At 52.2% G+C, this 13,229-nt stretch overlaps 1 protein-coding gene across 1 annotated transcript; it reads right to left on the reverse strand.

Moving 5' to 3' along the window:
* Positions 1 to 3,256: 3,256 nt before the first annotated feature.
* On the reverse strand, positions 3,257 to 11,877 carry URAD (ureidoimidazoline (2-oxo-4-hydroxy-4-carboxy-5-) decarboxylase). Its single transcript, XM_059995916.1, is given in 3 exon segments — positions 3,257 to 4,425; positions 11,668 to 11,743; positions 11,746 to 11,877. Coding segments are annotated over 3 exon segments (522 nt in total). The 5' UTR covers positions 11,845 to 11,877; the 3' UTR covers positions 3,257 to 4,078.
* Between the last annotated feature and the right edge of the window lie 1,352 nt (positions 11,878 to 13,229).

Genomic DNA, 13,229 nt, shown 5'->3' on the forward strand with positions numbered 1-13,229 from the left:
GGGGCCGCAGCTGCCCACAGCTGTCCGGGCTTCATGCACAGGAGCAGATGTGTTTCCACCCAGTGGAGTCAAGAATGTTTTCCCCCAAGCAAACTGAGTCTCTCTACCAGAGGAAAAGTCCCTGAAATTGTGGCAGGTTATTGGTGGACTAGAGTTTTAACACTCAGGGTGCAGGAGAGAGGAGAAAACAGCAAGCTTTCTCATGCAGGGCAAGGGACACATTTTTTTTTCTCCCCTCAAAGCCAGGAGGTTTGGAAAATAAAAAGCTTCAGGAAAGGGGCCGATATTTGGGTGCAGGAATCTGGTTTTGCTCACTGGCTGAAAGTTATGTGAATACATGGCGGCTGCACATTTTCTTCCTTTTTTTTTTTCTTTCCCCCCCTAAAATCAGTCTCTGGACACAGTGTGGATGCTGTGTAACACACTCTACTTCTGTGTGACGCATGAGCACAGAGCACTTGGGATCTCACCCCAGAGGGAAACCCTGATGCTGGGGAGGAGAGGCCCCCAGGCCAGCAACACCTAAATGGTCTCACGTGGCTTTGACGTGGAGTTACCGCTTGTTCACTCCCCAATGTCTCGTGCCTAGAGTGACCTTTGTTTGTCATATGAAAATATGTTCCTAGGAGCCCCTACGCAGTAGGTTTTATGTGGCTAAAGGAAGTGGCTCAGATAAAGGTTCAGCTCTCCTTGAGTCACTGAGCCCATTGGGAAGTTACTCTCCCAAGAGGGGGGACAGAGGACTTAGTGTCTGTAGCCCTTCCATTTTACAAAGGAGAACTCTGAGGCCCAGAGAGTTTGGGTGACGTTCCCAAGGCCACACAGCTAGCTGTCCCAGTCACGACCCTTAAGTGAGCTACTATAGGGGCACTCTTTGTAACTCGGAGCACTCTGTAAAGATGTAAATTACCACAGGGCTGCTGGTGCCACCCTAGAAACACTGCCTTCTAAACCCCAAACCAACTGGCCTCCTTGCCGGAACCCAAACTCCCCGCCACTCACACCAAAGAGTCGCAGAACAACCAGGTTCAGCTGTTGTGACACTTCTGACTGCTTTCTTTCGGCTTCCTATTTATTTCTCCCTTTCACAGGCACCTGCTAACTGCGGTTTATTAGTTTATTGAACGGTGAGTTTTCCATTGATTCCATCCAGATTTTTCTCCAACTGCCAACGAAGGTATCCATCCACTCCAGTCCCACAGTAAATACTTTCTGAAAAAGAGCTCGTCTTTATTTTTGAATCGGAACCCGTATCCTGTGGCTGAACTCTGGCAATGTGTCAAATTTAAAATTGACGAAATTTTAAATGACGAAAGGTTATGCCAAGAATTGGGTTGTCTTTTTTCCCGCACCCGTGTCCGTGCACATCTTTGGACACCCAGACCCTAAAGCGTACCTGTCTGGGTGACGAAAAGGAGGCCCCCATTCAGTTACCCGGTAACATAGGTGAGTGGGACTGAGCTCGGGAATTCCCAGCGGGGACGCTCGCCGGGGGGGGGGCGCCCCCTGCTCGCCGGCTGGCCTGGGACATTTTAAGGGGGAGTGAAAGTCGGCTAAGCAGCCCCCCATCTCGGAAGGCAGCGTGCGTGGAGGGGTTGAAAGGAGCTGAAATCAGCTCCTTGCTCTCCAACTTTTCTTAGAATTGCCATCGTGCTTTCATAACGAATTAGTAAGTAAAAGTATTAATTATTCACCCTGGAATCCACACCACCGCTTCTGCGCCCCCTCCCCCGACATCTCTGGGCGCGCTCCGGGCCACCCCGCCGCCCAGGGTGGCGCGCACGCTGAGGTCCGAGTCCGCGGTCGCGGTCCCCGCTCGTCGGGGTTTGTCTCCCGCGTCCTGCGCACCGGAGCGCGGAAACCAGAAGACGTCTCCGAGGCCGGCACAGGCCCAGGACGAGTCACTGTTTGAGCAAAGATGTGGCAGGAAACAAACTGCCCTGCCAGACCTCGGCAGCCTCAGGTTACCCGCCTGCAGGAGGGCCGGCCTGGCCTCTCTGCTCCTACCGAGAAGAAAGCAGCAGCCCCCGGGGGCTTTTGCCGGGGTCTTCCCCGCCGGCGCCCACGTCTGCGTCCCGCGCCCTCCCGCCCGCGCGGCTGCGAGCGCTCGGGGCTTTGGAAGAGGCACTCCCCCTTCTCCCCCAGCTCCTTTGAAGGGGCGGATCTAGCGTCTTCCCCCACCCGGATCCCCTCCTGCAGAAATAAACAATTTCACCGACAAGCTTTGAGCCCTTGAAAGGTAACTGTGTAACTGGAGACACAGGTCGTGCCTTGAGAGGGCCAGATCGCATCCCCTCTCGTTCTAAAAATACGGCTGAGAATCTTGCCTTGGGGAGCCCTGCCTATCTTAGCTTGAGCATATTCACATAAAGAGCTCAGACTCTGCATTTTGGGCTCCATCTGTCTGAGAGCTGGACTCACCCCAGGGCTGGGCAAGGTACCTTCAATATAGTGTATTATTCTCAGTCTCAGGCCCAGCCCTTGGCGCTTGTATCCTGGACCAGAAAACCCTCTTCGCCAAGCGGCAGGTTTCTCGCATGTGTCAGGAAAGCCCCCAAGTCACCCTGGCTGGAGGGAGGTCAGCGTCTAGCCCCAGGCCCAAGGGCCCCAACTTTGCATCCAGGTCCTTTGTGATGTGCACCTGGTGCTCCTACGTCCAGAGCAGGCTTTGGCACACGCCCGCCCTTGGCAGGGGAGGCCCTGGAGTTGTTCTACAGGTTCGGTGGGGTCACAGCTCACTTCCTGGCTCCCCTACCTACCACGCTGACCAGCCTCTGGCCTTCACCCTCACCACTAGCGGGCAACGTCTGTAAGATGGCAAAGGGGAGTGGGTTTCCGTGATTAAAATCCCTGTGCTACCACAGTGGCTTCTCTCTGTGGAAGTCAGCCCCCAACCAAGGGTGCGGCCACACCACTTTTTATGGAAAGGTTTTCTTGCTGCTGTGTCCCTCAGACCTGGGCTGGTCACTAATGGAGGTTCTTGTCTTCAAAAGGGCCAGCTCTGCCTCCACGTCTTACCCCGTCTGCGGTGAGGAGGACGGTATGGCTTGTTTCTCCTTTGCCAACAGAAGCCTACGGAGTATTTGTCGGGGTTCGTTAGACCTTCCAGTGCAAATGGCTGGCTGGCTGGGGGGTGGGAGAGAAACGTGGTGGGCTCCTCCTGTGTGAGTGGACTTTCTGGCCACCAGTGCAGAGCTGCCCAGTCTGGCCTCCTTTGGCCAGAAAGCTTTCTATGGGCACAGATCTTCCCTCATCAACCGCTTTATCAGTGCTATGGGGTCCCATCTTCATGGGGGGGGGGTGCGGATATCCAGCACTACTCAATGAGTGTTATTCAATTATTTTAAAAATTATGTTTAATGACTTATGGTTTCCAAGGACTCTGACAAACCAGCTCTCCTGGGCCCATCCCCCGGGAGAGACGGGAGGCCGCTGGCCCTGAACTTCAGGCCCGTCCATCCTAGAGAGCCCCCGCTCCCAGCCTTCTCTGCTCCACGGGGCGCCTCCGCAATACCGGCCCCTGCGGGGCTCTCTCCTGCCCGCCGTCCCCCCGCACGCTGCTTCCCCGGCGCTTTGCTGTCCCAGCTCTGGCTCCCGTTCGTGTCCCAGAGCCAGAGAGGCGCTTCCACTCACATGTAAATGTCGCGTGCAGCAACTAAGGTGGGAGAAGAAAAAAGAAACAGACAAACCGCTGAGGAATAAAAGCTTCCTTTTCCGTCTGTTTTGCTTTGCGCCTGGGGTTTGCAGGAGAGGGTGGGGAGCCAGAGAGAGCTCGATTAGCGCCCTGGAATCCGCAAAAGCTGGTGTCAGCGGGCCGCTAAGGGAGTGAAGAATTGGAGCAGGGAGCTGGATAAATCGGGAGCGGCGCGGGGAGCGGGGGCCGAAAAGCACGCAACTATCTATTTCGGCAAAGCGTGAGCATGCGGGTAGCTGGACCAAAGGGCTTATTATTCGTAAGACTGCCTCGGTTCTCCCCGGCCTTTGTGCGCGGGTGTGGACGCTGTTCCAAGCGCAGCGCGCGCGCCCGCGGCCCTCGCGCGTCACGACGTGCGTCCCGGGTCGCTGGCTGGCGCGGCCGCTACGACTCGGCGGCTTGGCTCCCGAGGAGGTCGGCGAGACGCCGGCGGCCCATCTTCTTCACCTCGCCCAGTGGGGTGTTCAGCTCCTGCGCGGGTGGGCAGTGCAGCCGGCGCGCCCGCTCGCGGGGCACCGCCGCCCGGTTGCTGAGGCGCGCGGCGAGCGCAAAGGGGAAGCCGGAGCGCGCGCGGTACTGCGCGTTGAGCTCGGCCAGCCAGAGCCGCTCGGCCGCGCCCAGGCTCGTGAGGCCCGCGGCGCTCTGCTCCCGCTGCGACTCGGCGCTGAGCTCGCCCCGCTGCAGCTCGCGGCCCGCCAGGTCCGGGTGGCAGCGCAGGGCGCCCTCCTGGCCTGCGGAGAAGCACAGACACGCGGCGGGAGCGCGGTACCGCGCCCCGAGGGGTTTCCGAGGGAAGCAGGGTCCCAGGACGTGAGGAGGGGCAACTAGGGGTGTCAGGAGGCTCGGGGCGCCCCCCGCACCCGTCCCTCCAACCCATCCCAAACCTCGCGCCCCTCCATCCCCGCTTCAATCGGCCTCGGCCAGGACCCAGGGGCGGGGCGGTAAGTGACAAGTTTGTCCTTTGAGACCTTGGAGCGAGAAGAGCGTTGGGGAGAGGCCGCAGAGGCTCGGAATTTACGACTTGCTCGGGAGGGAGCAGGGACGCGATAAGGGAGCCCGAGCGTTTCGTATCTTTTCAAAGTCCTTTGCTCTCAGGGGGGCTTTGATGTCGCAGAGGGCCGGACACAAGGGCCTGAAGACTTCCTGCCAAAGCCACGGAATGGGTTTCGCTCTGTTCCAAAGGAGAAGGGCGGGGACGGTCCATGGGAGTAACGTCCGTGGGGCTTGGCGAATAAATGCCCAGGAATTGTGACCCTAAGTGTGAGTTCTGGGATTCTGGAATCAGGCATCCAAAGAGCTTTGCAGAGGATTAACTGCAAAGAAACCTATTTCCAGCCGAATTCTACGGCCCTTTGAATGAAAGGGGCTTTCCTCCTTTTAGGAAAATAGCACCCACTCACCACGCACCATTTCTGAGGCTCATTTCCCTTCTCCCACTGTAAATCTCAAAGAGCTTTCAGAGAATAACATTTCCTCGGAAGAGAGCTTCTCCTAACATTGGCCTAAAACTAGAAACCCCTGGTGTGATACCTGGGATTTCAAGTCCTAATCCAGCAGGGTTTTCCTGAGCCCCGGTCAATCATTTTGCTTAGCTCTCTAAAGAGAATTAGAATTCTTGGGGCTGGGCAAGGTTTCAGATGTGGTAAGCAGGGAGCCGGATCTGTACAGGGGAGCTGATGACACCTAACTTGCTGAGTAGTGGTGAGGATTAGAGACAATTCATTTACCCAAACAGCACCTAATGCTAGCAAATGTTCAATAAACAGCCATATTATGTGGCCTAGTAAATTCAGTGTAACTGGGCTGCGATGTGGCTGGAAGCATCTGACCCTGGGGCTAGGGACAGGCTTGGGGCTCCACTAGGAAAGGAGATCATTAACCCTCCCTTTAATTACGGTATAAACTTCCCCTGCTTAAATCTTACAGTTTCTGCACAGGTAAAGGATGATTGGGATTGTACCATCTAATCGTGGGCCAATGTCCTGAGAGGCGGGAGAACTGGGGGGGAACATCTACACTGAAGAGAGGATTCAAGGGAGACTCAGAAAGGGGTAGGTGACCTTTCCAAGGTCACTGAGCCAGGAGGTGCCCGCCCAGGATCCTGGGCTCAAAACCACTGGCTTCGGGGCACTGGCTGCCCCTTCGAGGTTAAGGGGAGTTGAAAACGAAACTCATGTCACCAATAATCCCATCTCTGTAACACCACCGTTTTAGAACCCCTCTCCTGGGCCCTGTCCCTGGGGCACTGCAAAGGTGAAGTGGTTGCTTCCCACTTCCCACGTCCAGCGGATCCGGGGGGGGTGCGAAAATGTAGGTGATAAATTCCCTGCCTGGGGGGCCCCCAGCCCTGGGCCGGGAGGTGGCTGTGCCGGGCGGCTTCCCAGGCCTGAGGCCAAGCGGCACCCGAATCCGATCCGAACCCACCCAGCCGGGACCGCGAAAATGGGCGGCGGCGGGGTCCTGGGCGGCTCCTAGGCCGGAACCGCAGGCCCGCCCCGCGCCTCCTCCTTACTTATTCAGATTTTCAAAGACGCCTCGAGGTGAGGAGGTGAGGGGCCCGAGACCCCGCCTTCTCACAGGCCTCCCTCTCTCGGCTTCCCTTCCTCGTTTCTTACTCTGCAGAGGCCCAGCTCCAGCGTGGAGGATGCGGTTATCCACCGGAGGGCCCGGCAGGGGTGGGGTCTGTCCCCTGGCCGCCCCTACCAGACCCTCCTTTCCAGCGTGGGGCAGGGCCGCCAGCACCCCGGCCCTGGCACCCCGCTTCTCACTCGGCTGGGCTTGTCTCCCCTCTTGAAAACGTCACCTGGGGTTAATGTTTGCCCAGGATTAAGCATGTGTTTTCCACTGTTTGAGGGAGAAGAGGGGGAGAGGAAAGAAAGGAGGCTGAGAAGACAAAGCCAAGAGAAATAAAGAGGCTAGAAAAGAGGATTTACAGACAGACAGACAGACACACACAGCCCTCAGCTGCAGACAAAAGGAGATGGTGGGAGTCAGGCAGGGAGTGGTAGCTCCGCAGAAACAGAACCTGACCTCATTCAGCCAAAGACTCCATCTTTATTGACCCAAATCACTGACCCCTGAGTCCTGCCCAGGAGGGCACTGGCCTGCGGCACAGCCCTGGTTCCCTCCCGGCGCTGCATCCCCCAGGCACTCCCAGCCGTGGCCTTAAACCCTAGCAGGAGGCTGGAGACCTCACCTGGGCACTTGCCACCTCGCTGCCTCAGTCCTGTGGCCCTTCCACCTGGAAAGCCTACGCCTAGCCGGGCTTGGTCAGTGGCCCGTGCTTCACGGCCTCTCAGTGCTGCCTTTTCTTCGGTCCCTCCTAAGGTCTGAGACGGCACTGTCTCTGCCATTGGCGTGCCACGTCTGGAGATGCAGGTGTGGACGGACATGCGCTATTTGCTGTGACCACAAACCATGAATCTTTGCACCTCGAAGAGTTCCCGGCACAAAGCGGACACTCCTCGCTTCAACAGGAGAGAACAGGGCAGACAGTGGCGGCCACTGAAGTGTAGGTGGTTGGCCTGGAAGCCTATCACGGTCCGCCAGGATCCCCACACTGTACCAACTGGTGTGTTCTCCCTCCTGGTGCAGTGGACCGTCTGGACCAATCGCTCCACTTGTGCTCTTGGAGCCAGCCCCTCCTTCCATCTCAAAGGTTACAATTTCAAACATCAGTCCCACCACTGCCTTGTCCCGATCAGCACACAAACACTCCCTAGAGCCACTCACTCCATAAACAAAAGGAAAACCCTCCCTTGATTCCCCGTTGTTCCTCTAGTTCCTCCCTGCGTCTCTGCTCTTTCTTACAGCAAAACTCCTTGAAGGAACTGTCTCCTCAGCATCTCCACTTCCTCGCCTCCTTTCACCCCATCAAGCTTCCAGCCCCACCCACCAACCAATCTGTACTCATCAGGTCACAGATGATGGACGGCTTGCTCAGGCCAGTGACCAGCGCTCTGTCCTCTTCTCTCTCAGCCTCTTGGGAGCATGTCACATGGTTGGCCCTCTCTCCTTGCAAGATGACCATCGCTTACCTACTCTCGTCACTGGTCCTTGCTCTGCCAGACCACTAACACCGAAGTACCCCAGGACTCAGTACTCACATCTCTTCCCTTCTGCATTCACACGGATGCCCCAGGTGTTCTCATCTAGTCCCATAGCTTTAACTGCCATCAGTTCTCTCACGACACCCAGATCTAGTCTAGTCCACAGCTTTCCACTGAGTCCCTTTGTTATGAGCCAACTGGACACTCAATATTTTAATCTGGGTGATGACTAGGCATCTCAGACCTACCAAGCTCCCATCCTCCATCCTGTCCTCTCAATTCCGAACCTCTAATTGTAGAAAACAGACCACCACCCACTCAGTTGCTCAGATTAAAAACGGAGGACTTATCCTTAATTTCTCTTTGTTTCTGACCTGCCTTCCTCCAACAAATCCATCAAAAACACCTGTTGGCTCTAACTAAAATCTATCCTGAGAATCCAGCCACATCTCTTCATCTCTCCTGCTCCAACCCTAGTTCACCCGACCATCACCTCTCACTTTTACTGCTACCGCGGTCCCTCTGCCTGACCCCTCTTTCCTCCTGTCCCTCCACTCTCCACCATTCTCCAACCACCGTGGTCTTTCCGTGCCCCCCAAATGTCAAAAGTCTCAAGTTCCTTGTGTTAGGGTGGCCTTGTCCTAAATCTTCTACAGCTTCCCTCTCAACTTTTGGTTTTAAACTCAGATATCACTTCCTAAGAAAGACCTCTTTTATTACACATTTTCCACCCTATTACAAATTTTCTTCTAATAGTTTCTAGAATTGAAATGATCTTGTTAATTTATGTTAATCCTGTGTCACTTCACTAGAATGTAAACTCACTGAAGGCGGGGACTTGTCTTGTTCAAGGCTCTATCCCCAGTGCCTGCGACAATTCCTCGTGCGTAGCAGGCGTTCAGTAAGTGTTTACTGACTGACACATCACTCTGGGGAAGGAGCGTTATGTATTCTTTGACCGAACAAACACATTTTGATAGCCTCATCTAAATACCTTATAGCCTACATTTAAGGCAATTATTAGTACCCGACTCTTTGATTCTTCCAACACCTGTGTTCTGAAATAAGTATTAAATAACGAATGATGGCATTACTGCAATTCTGAAATGCCACCAAGAGGTGCATGATTAACTCTGTTATGAGAGTGTTATTTGCTCTTTGATTTTTAACACAAATCAGTATTGCATCGGTTCGTCATTAGCCGTGTGTGCGCGCGCGCGCGCGCGTGTGTGTGTGTGTGTGTGTGTGTGTGTGTGTGTGTGTGTGTGTGTGTGTGTGTGTACTTTCCTCCCTTTACTATGCCATTCCTCTGGCTTGGGAATCAGGAATTGATTGGCTTGAAAGGGTACTTTGCCAAGCAGTGCTGGAGCTAAATATTAGTCCTGGACTGCCACCTACTGGTCTATAATCATCATAGCGTCTCCTAAATGGACTGTCAACCTTAGCTTCCTCTAGAAACAGGATTTCCAGTTTTCTTTTAATGGTAGAGGGTTCTCTTGGATCATCTAAAACAAGTCCCTGACCAGTTAGATCATCATATCCTGAATATCTCTTTAAGGTCCCTTTTAGTTTTAGGATTCAAAGACTCTATTACACCCAGTTTGTTGCTTACTATTCCAGGAGTAAAGCTAGACTATGCAGTGAATCCCATTTTGCTTGATTATTTAAAACACCAGAGAGTCCTGGTGTTCTAGTGGTTAGCATTTGGCACTTTCGCTGCCATGGCCGCGGTTCAATCCCCAGTTGGGGAACTGGGATCCCACAAGCCTCACAGCGTGGCCGGGGGCTGGGGAAAAAAAAGGATAAAAAGTAAAAAGCAAAAAAAAGTCTGGGACATCAAGCATTAATGTTAATTGAATAAATCAGTGAATGAATAACTACAACCCCTAGAAACTGTTTCTAGATTTTGCTTTTGATTCTCTGGAAAATCCTTCAAAAGCTGTTGGGTTGAGTGTCAGGGTTTGAATCCCAGTTCTGCCACTTTCTAGCTGTGTCCTTGATCAAGTTACTTAATCTCTCTGTGCCTGAGTTTTCTTATCTGTAAAAGGGGGATAATAATGATAATCCTCGTTTTATAGGATTATTATGAGGATTAAGTGAGTTAAATGCGAGGTGTTTGGAAAGGTGACTGAAACAGCAAGAGTAAGGGTTAAATGCATTTTAGTCGTTGTTATTATTATTTCTACTGCTAGTGTCATCTGTCTAATGCCATGAAGGTGATTAGATACGGGGCAAGGTGATTAGAGACAGACTGTGCTCCCAGCTGCCTGAGGCAAGTGGGGACGCCAGCCTAGGGCTGAGAAGCGGCTGGACCAGCAGGGAGGTCCCACCAAAGACCTGTGTCAGGTGTAGACGCAAACACACACCCAGGTGGTCCAAACTCCCTCCAGTTATTTTGTCCCACTGACCTGCCACTAAAGTCACCCCAGTTAAAATGTGTGGGGAAGGGGTAATACCAAGATGGATCATCTTTCAAAATCCTCTTAGGAACAATTTCATTCATTCACTCAGCAAACCTTTATCAAGTCCCAACATCCTCTCCTCGGGGTGGTGTGGGATTCTGACACTGGTCAGGATTCAGAGGTTCCCTAGTGTCTGAGGCCAATGGGGCAGCTGAGGGTTCGGCTTCGGAGAGGCCCTGAGAAGCGGGTGAGGATCAACAGGGCACCCACGTTCCTGTCAGCTTGATTTTATCCCCGTAGCCTCCTCTCATCCTATATGTGCCTACAGTGAATTAAAATGAGCTCCTTATTTGGGAGAATCCCCTGACACCTAGAAACCATGCCGGGTGTCCAAGCCCTGGGCGCACAGGTGAGGAGTGTTTGGAAAAGAAGAGACATTGCTTCTCTCTCAGCCCAGATCCCTGTGGAAGCCCCTCTGTGAAGGCAGCCCATCCCCTCGAGGTCCCCTCAGCCCATCCAGGCTTCTCCAAGGACTGTGAAGACAGCCCAGGAGGCAGCCCTGGCTCCTAACATCCGGCCTCTGAATGAGGCCGTGTGCCCTTCTGAGTCACCTGGGGTTGGCCTGACCCTAAACTTCCTCATCTCCCCACTCTACACCCACAAGTGCCTCCTTTTCTCTCTCTACCTAAAGGACATCAGCAATGTCTTTCCCTTTCTGCAGAGGGAGTCCTTCAGATTTTTGTCTTTTCCCCCCTCACTCCCCCAGGGAGTTGCTGATCTGGGGCAGTTTACTTTCCTCCACCATCTGGTCCAAACCGGCCCTTTCTGGTAAAAATGTCAGCCGTTTGCTCTTTCCCCTGGGCTGCTGAGATAGTCTGATACGGAGCTGTCTTCTCTGTTGCATACAGGACATTCCCAAAGCGAACACACGGCCGAGAGGGTGGGCCCCCAGCCTGACCTTTGGCCCCTGAGCCGCTGGGAGGCCCGAGGAGACCACTGCCTGTCCCTCTTTCCTGGTAACCCCGTAGCTTTAGTATTTAACAGCCATGTTCCCTGAGCCAACGAACGTTCTTTCACTCCAGTTTCCGCTTAACACTGCAAATCTTGATTCTCATTCACGGAGTCTGAAGGAACTTACTGACCCGTACAGCAAAGAGAGCTAAATATATATACCAGTGATAAGCAACTGGGCTCAAATATCTAAAATTATTTTGATAACAAAAAAGAAACAGACTCACAGGTCAGAGAACAAACTAGTGGTTACCATTGTGGGGGGGAATATAGGGGGAGGGGGGAGGTACAAACTATTGGGGGTAAGATAGGATCAAGGATATAGTGTACAACACGGGGAACACAGCCAATATTCTGTAATAATTAAATGGAAAGTAACCTTTAAAAACTATTAAAAATTTTTAAATTAAAAACTAAAAAAATGCCACATGACCGCCCCCCCAATTTTTTTTGATAAGCATATCTGAAATCCCTCTGTTGAGAATCTCAGTGTCTAACACCAAACCCTTACCTGACTGTGGAAGAGCCTCAGTAAAGGCAAAAAAGTGCTGCTCTAAATCTTCCAAGTCAGAGAACGGGCGCTGGGACCGAACACCGCGGGGGCAATCAGAGGACATTTCTCGATGACACTCCCAAACACATCCACAAATTCTCCAAAGTCCATGGAGTTGACCTTCTCAATGTCCATCGCCTGTGTTCCACTGGCGGCAGCAGGACCTGGGCTCCCCTCCGGGTGAGTGAGAGGCGCGTCTCTGCTCGCCGAGTTATATTTGCTGAATGCATAGGCTTGTTTTTTATGCAACACCAGCTTGGCATGTTTTAAATGCCTCTGGGAGAAGCCGATCCAGAGTACTTGTGCAATCAACAAACACAGGCTTAAGGTCTAATCCAGGGAGCAGAGGTCTTGCAAAGGGGTAAGGCTATCCAACCAAGCTCTTCCCACCATCTAAGCCGGCAGGGGCCCTATTCACTCAGCACTCGAGCTCGATAGACTTTTTGTGCCATTAGCATTGTCATGTCAATGTTGTCCCAGGGAAGGTTTCCCTGGTAACCCAGGCAGGTCACAAGTCGACCTGCTTGAAATTCCATGTCCCGTCTTGTTGCTACTGCTGTGGAGAGCAGGTAGTATGTTTTACTCTTTCTCTGCATTTCAAATGCTTCACACAATAAGTATCTAATAAACTCTCACTCAACAAGAAGCAGCGTCTAAGGAATCATTCTGCCCCATTCTCAGTTGTCGCCCAGACACCGTTATGTGTTATTTTCTTCCTGAATATATCTATCCTTATCTGAAATCCCCTTGCTTATTCTATTTATTTTCGTATCACCTCTCAGCCACAGTGAATTCTATGAGCCTGGAGACAGTGTGTCTGGTTTGCTTGTGTCCTGGGTGCCAAGAACCGAGACCTCAGGAGGCATGTAATAAACACCATGGGGTGAATTAGTTGACCAGATGACCACATAGATTAAATTTCTCACCCTGATACCTTTTATGTATACTCAAAACAAAAATCCTGTGGAAGAAGACATAGAGAACATAGATATTTGTGGTTGCCAAGGGGCAGGGGGTGGAGGAAGGAAAAACTGGGTGTTTGGGGTCAGAAGATGTAAACTATTATATATAGAATGGGATAAACAACAAGGTCCTACTGTAGAGCACAGGGAACTATATTCAATATCCTGTGACAAACCATCATGGAAAAGAATATGAAAAAGAATATACATATATACATATAACTGAATAACTTTGCTGTACACCTGAAACTAACACAACATTGTAAATTAACTACACTTCAATTAAAAAAATACTGTGGAAGATAAAGTCAAAGGAAAGGAGGGGTCAGAATTTTAAAATATAAAGATAACTGCTGCTATTTCCCTGTAGAGCTGAAAATGCAAACATATTTCCAAAAGTCATGCTAACTCCACATTGGCTTTCATCTGAATCAAAATTCAATGAGCGGATTTACAATAGTCAGGACATGGAAGCAACCTAAGTGTCCATCGACAGGTGAATGGATAAAGAAGATGTGGTACATATATACAATGGAATATTACTCAGCCATAAAAAGA

Source organism: Delphinus delphis, chromosome 18 (assembly GCF_949987515.2).
Source record: "Delphinus delphis chromosome 18, mDelDel1.2, whole genome shotgun sequence".
Taxonomy (NCBI): Eukaryota; Metazoa; Chordata; class Mammalia; order Artiodactyla; family Delphinidae; genus Delphinus; species Delphinus delphis.